The sequence below is a fragment of the Chiloscyllium plagiosum genome, chromosome 12, assembly GCF_004010195.1.
Source record: "Chiloscyllium plagiosum isolate BGI_BamShark_2017 chromosome 12, ASM401019v2, whole genome shotgun sequence".
Classification (NCBI taxonomy): domain Eukaryota; kingdom Metazoa; phylum Chordata; class Chondrichthyes; order Orectolobiformes; family Hemiscylliidae; genus Chiloscyllium; species Chiloscyllium plagiosum.
This window is the reverse complement of record NC_057721.1, coordinates 34,826,135-34,841,367: the sequence shown is the minus strand read 5'-3', so window position 1 is coordinate 34,841,367 and position 15,233 is coordinate 34,826,135. Positions and strand designations below refer to the sequence as shown.

The 15,233-nt window shown below is 40.3% G+C and overlaps 1 protein-coding gene across 2 annotated transcripts in view; it reads right to left on the bottom strand.

Annotated features, from left to right (window-relative positions):
* Window positions 1-381: 381 nt before the first annotated feature.
* LOC122555099 (cell surface glycoprotein CD200 receptor 1-B-like) overlaps window positions 382-15,233 on the bottom strand; it is a 39,300-nt gene continuing 24,448 nt past the window's right edge. For both annotated transcript variants that reach the window (XM_043700778.1, XM_043700780.1), the window contains 3 exons: window positions 10,296-10,323; window positions 4,084-4,160; window positions 382-2,520 (listed from right to left, as the gene is read on the bottom strand). In XM_043700778.1, the coding sequence (XP_043556713.1) occupies window positions 2,514-2,520; window positions 4,084-4,160; window positions 10,296-10,323 (112 nt within the window). In that variant the 3' untranslated portion in view covers window positions 382-2,513. The remainder of the gene's footprint in view (window positions 2,521-4,083; window positions 4,161-10,295; window positions 10,324-15,233) is intronic.

Genomic DNA, 15,233 nt, shown 5'->3' with positions numbered 1-15,233 from the left:
CACTTTAAAAAACTCTCGCATAAGGACCTTCCACAGCCTCAGGATGAATTTTGGGATCTGGAATGTCAGGACCCTTATGGATTATCCTACCAGTGACAGACCGGAACGCCTCATCGCTATTGTTGCTTGGGAACCCAGGTGCTATGGTGCTGACACCACTGGCCTGAGTGAAACACAGTGGGCAGGGGAAGGACAACTCAGAGAGCAAGATGCTGGCTACACCTTTGTCTAGAAAGGCAAGGATGAAGAAGAGCGCCACATCAAAAATGAACTGGTGGACCAACTCAAAGACTCCTCCAACGCAATAAGTGAATGCCTCATGACACTAACTCCTCCTTACTCAGAACCAGAATGTGATGGTAGTCAGTGTACATGCAACAACGCTTAATGCAGCAGCTGAGGGCAAGGGGATATTCCACTCTCGCCTTGACCAATCTTTTTCAAGGGTCCCTGCAGCTGACAAACTAATTTTCCTTGGCAACATTCACGCCAGAGTAGGCAAAAGTGCAGACCTTTGGGAGGATGTAATTGGGAAAGATGTGATTGGACGATGTAGTAGGGAAGCAAATCTCTAATGTAACCCTTATGATCAAATGCTGTGACACAACCTTATCATATTTATCACTGCTATGGGGGACTTATTTTTATATTTGAGAATCAAGTTGATTGATTCTTGACCAAAGGCAAATACACAGATACAAAATTTGCTCCATCTACCAACTTATTAAATATTAACCAAACAAAACATCTGAGATCAACAATTGCAACAGTCACTGAAACAAATTGATGCCAGTTTTTCTTGAAGCATGTTTTGTTTAAAGAAATATCAGCAAAATGTTATGAAGAGCAAAACGAAACATATGAAAAACTACTGTAAGCCCTCATTTAATGTTGCCTCCAGTCAACATTGATATGCATCAACATTATTAATAATGGGTAAACACAATCTACTTCATAATTTGTGTTTATCAATAACATTTCTATCCCCAATTACGCTGTTGCTCTGCTGTCAATCTCATCCTCCATTTCTGTTTTTAAAGTCCTTGATTTCTATTGCCACCATCTCAAGAGCTTCTTCATCAGCTCATCTTCCCCTCAATCTTGTTCCCACTCTCAGCATTGAAGTTCCAGAACTTATGCAGCTCATATAGTTCATACACTGACCAACATTGGCCTACTAGGTCAAACCAAACTGAACTGAGGTGAACACAATTTATTTATACAACGATCTATATGTAATTTCTAATATTTCAACTATACAAAGTGAGTTTTACAAGTTATTTCAGCCAGGAATGTACTGTACAGTATTTCAAATGTAGTGCACAATATTTTAACATGTACATTTTTTTCCAAGAGCCAAATGTGTGAAATAACTATGTTTTAAATATTGATTCCTATGGGAACTATGCTCACTTTAAATAATTTCAGTTAAAACCACAATTTTCAGTAACACAGCCATAACTTTAAGTGAAGACTTACTGTAATATGCATAGAAAAGTAGTTTTTATTCATTGCAGTTTGAATAAATCCTTAAACGAAAACAAAATTAATTGAGAACCAAATTCCATGGGTCAACAATAGATGACACTACAGTAAATGATATTAATTAGGAAAATCAACACTATTTTTATGAATTCTGAAAAGGCTATCAATAATGCATAATGTTGATCTTTAATTTGTAAACAAGTAATAACAAGAACCTATTTCCATGAGTTATTAATTTAGTTGCTGCATATTCGTAGATCCTTTCTTATTCTCTTGATCTATCCTCAGGATTTTAATCTAATTTACAAAAAAATTCAAAATAAAATTAAGTTTTCAATAATCAATTCATCATCAATAAGAGAGGAAGGCTGGAAAGCATCCAACATAAAATTAGTCAGATCACAATTGGTTTATTTGAAGCAGAAAAGTCAAGTTGTTATAGCAAATACAAATTCTGATTCGTCATTTAATGATATCTTCAACTTCTCTTTGAATTTAAACATATCCTTAAAACCTATTATTTTAGCTGTATAAAAATAGCTATCGCTTTTATTCAAAAATCATCTTGCTTTTGTTCTTTTGTCATTGAATACCAGTGAAATGGCACAATAGAGAAATTGTAGTCTTTGCTTCATTTCACCTGCAGAATCCATAAGATACAGCAGAGGGCAGTATAATTAATTGATAAAAACTACCTAAAGTGACAACTTTCATGATGAATCATGTACCTGGTAAAATTGCCCACATATTTCAATACAAATAACAGTGATGCTATCAGTTCTCTCTTTCATTAAAGAGTAATGAAATAACACAGGTACAGTTAAACACAGAAATCAGGATGCTGCTGTCTGAGGTTCGCTGCTCTTCCGGAAGTTCCACTTCACAAATGTCTCAACCAGGTAGAGTCCGTTGAAATAGATGGAATGTGAGAAGTTTATTATTATTATTCTTTTATATTCACTAAATTTAGCAGATAAAGGTTTATTTATACATTGTAGTGTTAGGGGATTTTCATGCTGTGTTAAGTATTAATTCCTGCCAAATAAACATTAAAAAAATCATTGTTACAAGAGTATAGAGTTTTGTACTTTCCACTTCTAATTATCACCAAGTTAACAAAGTGAAAATAGCATTTCTGTCCTTTCTATTTCTGCATCCAATCTTGCTTACCTTCTCTTCATTTCACCTTCTTTTAGAGATTTTACATTCAATTAAATATTCTGCTTTACACTCCTCGGAGTAGATTCTGCACGCTTTAGTAAGAATTATTTAATTGGGTTGGACAAATATTTGTTCTGATCACATGGGTGCCAAATCCTCTGGTAGATGTATTGCATTGAAATGGATTTATAATCTCAATGGTACCAGTACAAATGCCCATAGACATGTAATGGTCGGGGGCGAGTGTAATGAAACTGGGAAGTTGCTCTTGCTGATTGATTGACAAATATTCAGCTTTACCCTTGGGGCAGGTCAAAATATTGGGAATAACATGCATGTTAATGAAGTGTGTCCTATTTTAATTTTTGTTGAAAAACATATGCTCACCTTTTGGGAGCTAGAAAATAGCTTTCTCTATGTTCCCATGTGTTTTTTTTCTTGAGAAACTAGCATTCTTGTGCTCTCTCAAACCACTATCTCTGTTAATCAGCTGTCTTTGTCTCCTACTTCTCCTGGCTGTGTAGCATGCTCTCAATCAATGTGAGCAATGATACAAAATACTCCACTAGCTGAAAGAGACAGATGGTTATTTGTTACCTTCTTGTTTCCTCAATTGTCACATTTGGTTTACAAATATTCTGGAGTCATTACAAGCTATATACGAAGGACTAGTTAATGGAAAATTTGACAGAAGCTATAAAGTATTGGAGTTATTTCTGGGATAAATTTTTAACTATTCTGAATGTCAAAACTTTGATCTGTTTCCATCTTTCCAAGGCACAATGTTTCTCCTGCTGTGGAGGCAGCAGCCTTTATCAATAGAGATGTTCTCGGATTGAGAGAAAAGCAAAGCTTAAGAATTGCCACCAGTTTTCCTTTGTTGGATTTTCCAATGATCCCATTACACACTTGCTCTTGTAACCAACTGAGCGAGAAGCTAGGCTGATGCAGGCTCATGTTGGTTTGCTGGTTGGCTTCTAGTGCTTGGCAGGGAATTGATGGCTGCTACGATGATTAGTGTCTGATTGCTGGGATTGGTTTGCTGGCTTCCTGCTACTGGTGGCCAGTCTACTCATGGACATTTTGATAATTTTTGCTGGCATTCAGGTGATGGCTAGCAGCATGTTTGCTACTGCTAGCTGATAGTGTGTAGTGATAGTGATGATGACTTTTAGCAGGTTTCTCCTTCTATTTGTTTATTGATAGTGGTAGCTGGTTGGCTTCGAACTACCATAAAGGTAAACAATGCAACTGAACAGTTTGGAATTGTTGCCATTTTTGCATATTTTTGATTAATTTTGAAACCTTCTGAACACTCTCATGTCTAAGAGCTCCAAAGCAATGGTAGCCATAACAGTATGAAAAATATATTAATGTTAATGTCATGAATTTCCATAAAAATTGTAATGTGTTTCAGAAGGATGTTGCCATGGTTACCTTGGCTTTTGTGGTTGAAATGAATCATAAATGAAATTCTCCATCTGTATAAAAGGTCCATTTGACTGAGACATTTCCTGAAAACAAACATACATCATCATGTTTATACTGGATGTTTAAAAATAATAACCCTATAGTGGAAGCTATATAATCATAGGCCAGGTTTTGATCATTTGGGGAGGGCCCTGATGTTGGAAGAAAACATCAACTACTCATGTGTACAGGCAGTTATTGGCACCTCCTCCTAAATCTTATAGGGAGCAGCCAACTAAATAGCTGCCACTAGACTTGTCAACTCATTAAGGATGATGGAACAATCCCAAGACATGCTGGTCAGTCAGAGGAGTGGGAACTGAGCAGCTTTAGCAGCAACCACCAATCTCAGAAGATCAGGGGCCTACAGCACACAGGACAAAATGAACTGAAAAAGTCGAAGAGTAGAGCACTGAAGAAGCGAAATGATCGGGGTTGCAAGGTTGCCTGCTTTGGCTGCAGTCCCCGCTTTCTGCATTAACACTTTCTCCTCTGAGGTCTCTCATTGGGAGGACACTTCCATTTAGCATGTTGTGTCGTAAGGAAATGCCATGAAGAAACAGAAGTCGATTGAGCTTGCTTTGGTTCTGGAATGTTTTCCTTCAAGGGTTCCTCCAATTCCCTTTTGAAGTCTACATTGAAATATAGAATCCCTAGTGTGGAAACAGACCATTTGGCCCAACAAGTTCCACTGACCCTTTGAAGAGATCCCATCCAGACCAATTTCCCTACATTTCCCTAGAATGACGCAACTAACCTACAAATCCCTGAACACTATGGGCAATTTAGCATTGCCAAACCACCTAATCTGCACATTTTTAGATTGTGGGAGGAAACCGGAGCACTTGGAGGAAGGCCAAGCAGACATAGGGAGAATGTGCAAAATCCACACAGACAGTCACCCAAGGTTGGAATCAAACCTGTGTCCCTGGCGCTGTGAGGCAGCAGTGCTAACCACTATGCCACCCACTATTGATCCCTCTAACAGGTAATCCATTCTAAAGTCTAACTACTCATAAAGTGCCAGTAGATATAAAACATATTCTTTAATGATAGAACGTATGAATAAACTCCATTCTAGACAGTAACAACTAAACCTTGCAAACCAAGGAGAAAGTAATAAATGATACTGAGAACAGTAGTGCACTGGAAAGGAATCAAAATGGACAGTATGATGTAAAGGCAATAGCAAAACTAATGGTATAAAACTGTTCCAAACCCTTGCCAGAAATATCTCTATAAGGTCACCTTGAAGCTTCTTTCCAGGCTTTAGCATCTAAGTTTCTTTTATAACTCACGCACTAGTATTTAAGGAGTCAATATCTGGCTTTATCTCTGTTTGGAAGTTTTCCCTTGTGCCTCGACAATCAGAATTGGTGACATAACACAAGGCATTGTTAGCCAGAATATGTATAGTTTAATCTTGTCTAAGTTATGTTAAGTGTTTGACCTTGTCATCAACATTATACTAGCTTGTTGATTATGGCTATGTCTCAAATGAAGAATTTCTAGCAACTAGTCTGCTGTATGACTCCTGTGTCTCTTTCAATTTCACCTTTAATTCTTGTCATACTGTTTACACACGTACCCTTTCTTCCTTTACTATAATTAATTCCACTTTCCCATTGATGTTCCTGAAACATTTCTCATACTCTGTTAGTTCTGAAGAGCTTCCTCTGATTCTACTGTGCTGACTCTAGCATCAGTATCCTAGCATCTGTTATGGCAAACCATGAAACAACTGAATTGTGAAATCCCAAGGGATTCAGGGAAGGAAGCTTACATTTCTTCCATAGGTTTGTCTATTATAGGAGTCCAGACATTCACCAATATGATTGGTTTGACTAGCTTCTGAAATGCATGAACAAGAAATGAAATTGGAGAATCAAGCACGAGTCAAACTAAAAACCATAGTGTCAACCTAGTGATCCTATCAAGGGTACATACATACTAAACTGTGGAAGCAGCAGGCAAATAGAGTAATTTGAAACATTGTCCAGGAATATCCTGCCCACAAAAGGCAAGTAAATCTTATCTGACCAATTACAGTTCCATTAACCAATAACCACCAACAACTGATTCAGTTGACAGTGCCATCAATGAACATAATCAATAATGATATGCTCACTGCTGCTCAATTTGGATACTGTCATGACTAATTAGCTTTAGAACTCATTGCACCCTTGGACCAAACACAAATCTAAGAGTTGAAGTCCAGAGATGAGATGAAAGTGACTGCTCTTGATAATGAGTAGCATTTGACCAAATCCGGCATGAGGGAGTCCCTCCAGCAAAACTCAGCACTGTTTGCGTCCATACAAGGCACAAGGAAGGTGGCAGCAGTTGTTGGGAGCCAAGCATTTTGGCTCCAGGACATCACTAAGGGAGTTCCTTGGGACACTATGTGAAGCCCAAAAATCTTCAGCTGCTTCATCACTAGCCATCTCACCATCAACAGAAAGTTTCTAAGGGAGACTCACCATCTTGTGTTTAACTAATGAAGTTTGGAAAGCATTAAATTAATGGAAAAACAGATAACTGCTCAAAATTGATTGACAGGTAAAATGCAACAGATCGAATGTTTGGTCAGAATGTAAAGAATGGCAGAGGATGACTAAAAGAATAATCATAATGAAGGAATTAGAATATAAGAAAATGATAACTAAATATATAAAAACAGATAGCAACATTTTCCATAGACACTTATAAAAGAAGTAAGTAACATGGGAATTAAAACAGGGAGTTAATGGCAGATAATAAGGAATTGGTTGTGAATTGCGTAAATATTTTAGTTCTATCTTCACTGTAGACTGTACAAAACATGTCAGCAGTAGCTGTAAATCAGGAGGTGGAGTGGAGAATTACTGTCACCAGGGAAGCAATACTTAGCAAACTGATGAACTTGTGAGCTGTCGCTGGGTCCAGATGGATTTCGTCATAGAGTCTTAAAATAAGTTATTAATGAGGTATTAGATGTGTTAGTGTTATTTTCCAAATTCTATAGATCCTACCAGAAATCAGCAGAAAACAGGAAACAGTTGTTCTGTTAGCTTGACATCTCCTTTGGAGATAATGTTAGAATTGGTCGTTAAAGAGATTTTAGCTGTGCACTTAGGTACTCAAGCTAATCAAGAGGCGTCAATATGATTTTGTGAAAAGGAAATCATGTTTAACCAATTTGTTAGAGTTTTTGAGCAAGTAGCCTGTTCTATAGATAAAAGGGAGCATGTGGACAAAATGTACTTGGATTTCCAGAGGCATTTAATAAAGTGTTATATTAAATGTCATAGTGGGATGTAAATGCTTTATGGTATGATGCGCATATTAATGGGGGTAACATTTTAGCATTTATAGAAGATTGGCTGACTGGCAAGAAACAGAGGAATTATGTGTAAGTATGTCCTTGTCTGGGTGGTAAGATGTGATGGATGGAATCCTACTGGGACTATGCTGGGGCCTCAACTTTTTACAATTTATACCAATGACTTAGATGAGAGGAGCAAAAGCATGTTGGGCAAATTTGCAGATGGTGTAAAGATACGCAGGAAATATGTTGTCAGGAAGACATGAGGAATTTGCAGAACAAATTGATGAGTTGAGTGAGTGGGCAAAATATTGTCAAATGGTGTATAATGTAGGACAATGTGAAGTTCACTTTGGCAGGAAGAATTTAAAAAACAAAGTATTACATAAATAATGGCAGAATTCAGAGGTACAGAAGAATTTAGCTGTTCTAATGCATTGTTCACAAAGTGTTAGTTTCCAAGCAGAGTACATAATCAAGAAGGCCAATGGGATACAATCATTCATTATGAGAGCAATTGAACATAAAAGCTATGTTATGCTTCACTTACACAGGGTGTTGGGGAGGCCACATCTTGTATCCTGTGTACAGTTTTTTAAAGAAAGGGTGTGAATGCATTTCAGGTTTACTGGATTGATATCTAGAATGAATGGGTTGTTATATGAGGATATGTTCAACAGTCCGGATTCGTTTCCATTAAAGTTTAGAAGAGTGAGGAGTGAGTTGATAGAAATGGTTAAGTCTGTAAGTGGGCGATCCTGAATGGTCATGAAAAGGTGGACATGGAAAAGTTCTGACTGAGTCCAGAACTAGGGGACTGTGTTTTAAAATTGAGTTGATGCTTTCAAACAGACATGAGGATAATCTTTTCCTCTCAGTAGAGTTGTTCAACTCTGGAAGTCTCTGCCTCAGAAAGCAATGGAAGCAGGGTCATTTCATTCATGATAGCTTTTCATCATGTAACGGAATCAATAGTCTTTGGGGCTAAGTGGGAATGCAGAATTGGAAACACAAACAGAGAGCAAAGACCTTGCTGAATAGCAGTAAAGGCTCAGGGGAACAGCTGGTCTATTTCTGTTCCTATTTTATTGTTTGCACATGAGTTGGTGATGTTTGCTGATCGCTGTACAAGATTCAGTACAATTTATATCTCCTCAGTTTAATGAAGATATCTGTGTCTACATATAGGCCCTGTACAAAATTCACACTTGGACTTGTAAATGCTAAGAAATATTTGTGCCATACAAACTCAAGGCAATAATGTTTGTGTTAATTCATTCATTTGATGTGAGCATTGCAAGCTGGATCATCATTCATTGCAGAAAACTATGAGCGTGAGAGAACCTAACTACCTGTCCTTGGCATTACCACTGCTAAACCCCCACCTCCAACATCCTGGGGTTGCCATTGACCAGGAAATTAACTAGACTGACCTTTTAAATACTGTGGCTACAAGAGGAGGTCAGAGTCGGAGAATACTTTCTTCCTCTCCTTCTTAAATAGTCCTTCAGGAGAGAGGATGATTTTCTTCTACTCCAGTGTTATGGTTCCTGAGATGAATGAATAGTCCACCGATGGGAAGGTGATATTTTCTGGAGTGGGTGGTTGGGATGTTTCAGTTTTCATACCCTTCATCCTCTCTTTACACTTGACCCCTGCCAGGGTCAGTCAGAGAAACCCAAAAAGGGTTCCACCTTTGTGGATGTTTCTTTTCCAGTTTAGATAGTCTGAGGCAAGAATTCTCATGCGTTGGTTGGGATACTGCATTTTTTCAGTGAGGCTTTGAGGACACTTCCTCAGCCCTACTGGTTGATGATGCCCTCCAGCGCACCTCATCCACATCCTGCATCTCCACTCTTGAGCCCCACCCCCTCAACCACAAAAAGGACAGAAGCCCCCAGTCCTCACCTTCCACATCACTAATCTCCATATACATCGCATCATCCTTCGTCATTTCCACCACCTACAAATGGACATCACCACCAGGGATATATTTCGCTCCCCACTCCTCTCCAATTTCTGTAAAGACTGTTCCCTCTGCGACTACCTCGTCAGGTCCATGCCCCCAACAACCCACCCTCCAGTCCTGGTACCTTCCCCTGCCACTGCAGGAATTGCAAAACCTACGCCCACATCTCCCACCCCCACCCATCAAAGTTTCAACTGCACTTCCACACATGTCATTTACTGTATCTATTGCTCCCGATGCGGTCTCCTTTACATTGGGAAGACAGGACGCCTACTTGCAGAGTGCTTCAAAGAACATCTCCAGGACACTCACACCAACCAAACCCACTGCCCCGTGGCCCAACACTTCAACTACCCCCCACTCTTCTGAGGACATACAGGTCCTGGGCTTCCTTCATCGTCACTCCCTTACCTCTAGACGCCTGGAGGAAGAACTCCTCATCTTCCACCTCGGGACCCTCCAACCCCATGGCATCAGTTTCACCAGTTTCCTATTTCCCCTCCCCTAAACTTACCCCAGTTCCAAGTTTCCAGCTCAGCACCATCCTCATGACCTGTCCCATCTGTTCATCTTCCTTCCCACCCATCCAACCCACCCTCCCGCTGACCTATCACCTTTACCCCACCTCCATCCACCTCAGCTACCTTCCCCAGCCCCACCCTCCTTCCCATTTATCTCTCCACCCCGGAGGCTCCCAGCCTCATTCCTGATCAAGGGCTTTAGCCTAAAACGTCGATTTTCCTGCTCCTTGGTTGCTGCCTGACCTGCTGTGCTTTTCCAGCACCACATTCTAGTGAAACCATTGACAACTGCTACCAAAAGATGAAAATATGGGAACAAGTGGAAGAAAATGATCACAATTACTAAATGTTTTTAGACTGCAAGCAGTAATGAAATGACTCTTACCTGACTGGACCTGGAAATGCAGCAATTTCTGTAGAAAGAGAAATCGTGAATCATGGTGGAAAATACACATTTTAGATTTTAGACGTTTTATATTTTTTACTATGATCATGATCATTATAGTATATTTGCTGACAATAAATATAAATGAAGAAAATAAACTGACTTGAATGACAATATTTCTGCTAAAAAGTGACGTTATACACCTAAGCCATTAGGATCACATAATTCGATAGCCTATCAATGTTCATCTGGTTGGAAAGGATTCTTACTCTATGCTATCACTTGTAAAACTTCCAGGAGTGCTCTGAAGGTGGAAACCTTCACTTTATCATTTGTAATCTGCAATGGAGTGTTTCAATTGAATTTACTGAATGCAATGATAGGTTGATGTACGTATGGGATGGGAAGGGATTGGTGTGCAGCAGGCACTGGGTTATAATGCAGTGTGTTGGTTGCTCAGTCAGCACAGCACCATCACCAAGGAGGTGAATGAATGATGGAGGCATGGCCCTCCCTATCAGGAACTGTATGTCTCACTGTTGGGAGGAGTTTATGTAGCCCTCAGTCTCAGTGTACCCCACTGCTGACTGTTCCCAGAGATAAGAACCTGTTTTTCTTCTTACATTCCCAATAAAGGTCATTGTCAGCAAGTCTGATGTACCCAGTGCTGGTGGGATGTTGGACCCTGTGGCTGCCTTCCTAAGAAGGCCAAGATAGATACAGGAGGACTAGGGCCAATGGCAAGCTTGGAAACAGCTGCAGAGGATGAGGAGGACCCAGCTCAGGCAGAGGTCATAGCTGTAGGGCTCCTCAGGATATATCAGGGCCACAGGAGGACCTGATAGTTTTGACTATGAATCCATTTCCAAGGGTGAGTGAGGCACGGTGTTGACGCAGGCTTGATATGTCCTGGGACACTGATGGAACAATGCCAGTTGCTAGAGCGAGGCTGTGGGGCTGCAGGAGTGGGAGGCCATCCTCTCCCAGTGGATGTGAAGATACCAGCTGCGTTGAACCTCGATATAACTGATTTCTTCCAGGGATTAATGGGTGTCGTGTATGTGGCTAATCAGTTGTCCACCCACAAATACCTCATGGGCAGTGACCCTGTATCTGTGCACGGATTATGTCTGCCTGAGCTGGGTCCTCCTCATCCTCTGCCATTGACTATAAACACCTACCACTGAGAGGGCTATGTCACAAAGCTGTGGCATTTATCAACAGGAAGACAATATAATCCTGTAATGTCTGGCTGATCTGTGATGACCATTCCCACTTTTGTGGGGTGTATGCCTGCTACCCTGGCAGCTGCCATGACTCCTAGATCCTGGAATTACACTCTCATGTAACTGGTGTGTTTGACAGTCCCAGAGCCTTACAATGCTGGTCACTGGGGAGACATTAGTGAACAAGAGCTACCCATTGTGACCATGGCTCATGACATCATTGTCCAATCACTTGATGAATGTGAAGCAGACATACAACGCTGCACATTTTTTGACTGGACCTGTGGTGGAGCAGACAATCAGACTCAATTATAAGGTGTTGAAAATGTGGTTCTGCTGCTTGGATCATTTTGCGGGGGTGTGGGGTTTCAGTATAGTCCTGACAGAGTGAACCCTATCATCCTGATGTGCTGCGCTCTGCACAAATGGAGTAGGCAACAAGATGATGTGTTGGACGCAGAGGGAATGGGGAATTGGGAGCAGCCATCTGAGGGGGATGAGGACAATGAGGACATTGGAGAAGAGAAAACTCTACTTGCGCACAACGGACCTCAACTGTGTCAGACATTACAAGGCAGACAGGGCATGATGGAAACTCAATTCCGGCGGATGAGAGTTGGATGCAGCAGACCATTGCATAACATAGTCATTGGTCATGATGCCAGCATTTGATTTACTTTGTGGAAGTGAAATGCAGCCTAAACTCACTTTGTTTGAAGTCGCTTTTGCTGGATGTATATAAAAGCTCATCATTGGAACGTCAGATTGTTTGTCTGTGTGTGATGTTCTCCTGTTGGACAATGAAAAGATTCGGGTCTCCAGTGGATATCAGGAACAGAGTAGCGGTGACTTAGAACGGGTGCTCATATGGGATATAGGTAAGGACAGATGGAATGCATTGTCTGGTGGTTAAACAGAGACTAGGGTGAGTCAAGGGGGCTGTACATGTGAAGCAGTGTCAGCCATGCCAGCTATTTGCTGTGAAAAGGATGGCTATGCGGTTGCTGTCCCATTATGTTGCCAGTAAGCGGAAAGGCTGTCCACATTTCCAGGTGCACAATGCCCTTTCAAAGATGACGCATGTACCAAGGCTTTTGATGGATTGAGTGCCAAGTGCGTTCAGGATTGATCTGTTGTAGAAAAGGACCTGAATTGAGTGAAAAGTGTGAAGTAGTTGTAGAGTAGTTGTGGAGTAGTTAGTTCATGACGCAGATTGGGTGAGATATGGTGAGATGTTACTAGGCCTCGTGATAAGAAACCTTCCACAAAACTCATCAAAACTGACAAATAAACTTAAGATTCAACTCAGGGAAACTATTATAGACCATTGGTGTCTTTGAGTTCCAGGGTTCATATAGTCAGAGATCTCAGTTCACACATGAGGTGGGGGTTGATATAAGGCCCAAAGTGTTAAGCTCTTTGCTAGTCGCATGAAGGGGAATAAGTAGACCAATTCACTGGTGGACCTGATATGCCCATGGCATAAGATCCAAAGTTGTGTAGCAAATTACCTGCATGAGGAAGAAGAGATCTAATAGCAGGCAGGGCAGAGCCAGAAGCCTGGTTCACTGAGTGAAGAAACAACTACTGTCCACAATCCGGAAGTAAGCAAAATGAAGAAGGTAAACGAGGGTGCTTACTGCCACAGCACCACAAATCCTGATAAGCCTTGAAGTACATTGTACCACATAGAGGTTGTTTTTTTCCCATTATAAAAGTAATGATCTAGGCCTAGAATTTCTTTTAACTTACCTCGGAGCTGTTTGTGTTTTGCTATTGTAACTTGCCATAAGCACAGGAGAAACCCCTTTACAAGCTCTTAGGTTTCAGTTTCACTTTGACAAAAGTTATGGCCGCTGGAGCAGGAACAGCAGTTGTTAAAGTATTGGAATAGGATTTATAAATTATAAAAGTTTAGTTTAATAAGATAATGTAACATGCATGCTTATGTAGGCAAGAATACAAATGGGTGGTTCAGGAATTACAATGAGACAGAAGTCGATATCAAGTAGAATATATTGACTTAAAATAAGCATTTCCACTGGTTTAATTGATTTCCATATAAATTTATTCTTCATTTTTAGCATTTCTGGTTTGGTCTCTCTTTTCAGTACTTTGTTCCCCTAAACCCTACAGATGTTTCTACTTTTCAATGCTTCTATTATTACACAGCTTTCAGTAGCTTTGGTCTACTTCACCCTTGTACTACAATTGAATCATTCTGTCCTTTGATGTGATCTCACATTTACAAGAAAATTGCAAATTAGAAAATAGATTACTGCATGAAAATATGACTTACATGTGTAGGAAATGTATTGGTTTCCTTTTAACAAATTATTTTATACCTCATGGCATTGGACTGCACACAACTAGTCCTGTCACTGTCATCATATTCTTCAAGTTCTGTTAAGTTGTTCTATTTTCATGGCACAGAACTGGAGAGTGTAAGCTGGTAACAGAGAACAACAAGCAACTTCATTTTTTTTCCCAAACACTTAGTATGGAGCCAGCATGTCAGACTTTGCTGTCAAAAGTGTGGAAGTACTCATCCAATTCACGAATACTGATCCTACCAAAGATGGTGCTGTGAGTTGCATGAGAATACTCAGAGCAAGTTCTTAACATTGTAAATGCACACTTATTGCAGATGGGAAATGATGCAAAGATTGAAATGCTTGAAGTAGTTTTGGCAGACAGAATTGTTGCACGCACAGGCCCTCCAATTGCTAATCACTCAGACTCTGGGGTGAAAAATGTCCAGACATATCACCTGTGCAGAAGCACATGAGATGTAAACTGTTACAGGTCCATCTCAGGGCACCGGCTGTGGTTCACTTAGTAGCACCCTCACATCTGAGTGCAAAGATTAAAGGTTCAGTGCCCAGAGATGCGGTTCATAAGCAATAAGGAAACTTACAGTAGATTGAGCATGTAACTCAGTGTCAGTATTAGAGTCCAATAGTAGATGTGCTGCCATTCAGGAAATACTGAGAAGGTATTAGTTGTCAAGATCCCGGAAAATATGGAGCATTTTCCATATCTTGGAAGGTAGACAGGATAAAGAAATTCATCATTGGCTTCAAAGTGCGGCTCTGTCCTCACCTGACTAAAGGAAAGAATACATGAGGCTCAGGATTACAATGTTGAGGATTTACTGGCTTGCATTTTTCTCTGTGATCCTGTACCTACTGGAGATTTGGATAACCTACAGCTGGTATATCAAAGCACTGGAGAAGTTCCACCAAGATCTTTTAATTCCATTGGCATGAAAGAAGGCCCCTTCACTCCCAAGCCAACTTGCCCAGCAGTAAGGCACTGATTCTCCAAATAAAGTAATGGACCACCACTAATATATAACGAACAACTTCCTCCACAGACAGCATCCAAACAGTAGAAGTTCCTGCAGTGGAGATTCAGGGATCAGACAAAGGTCAACAGTCTTCAGGGAGAAGACATACCATCCTTCAATATTTGAAGCGAATAGATTTTGGGAATATTATGAAATACCTAGATTTCCTGCATTTGTAAAAACAGAAACTTGGGTTGCGCAGGGGTGTGGTGTAGTTGCAGATGAAGTAGTGATAAATCTAAAAAAGCTATAAATTTGAATATATAATAAATTTCCGGGTTGAGAGAACACTTGCAGCTGACCACCATGCTGTTGGTGTCTTTCTCTCCCCAGAGCTCCGGTATTTCCTTGTGCAATAAACTC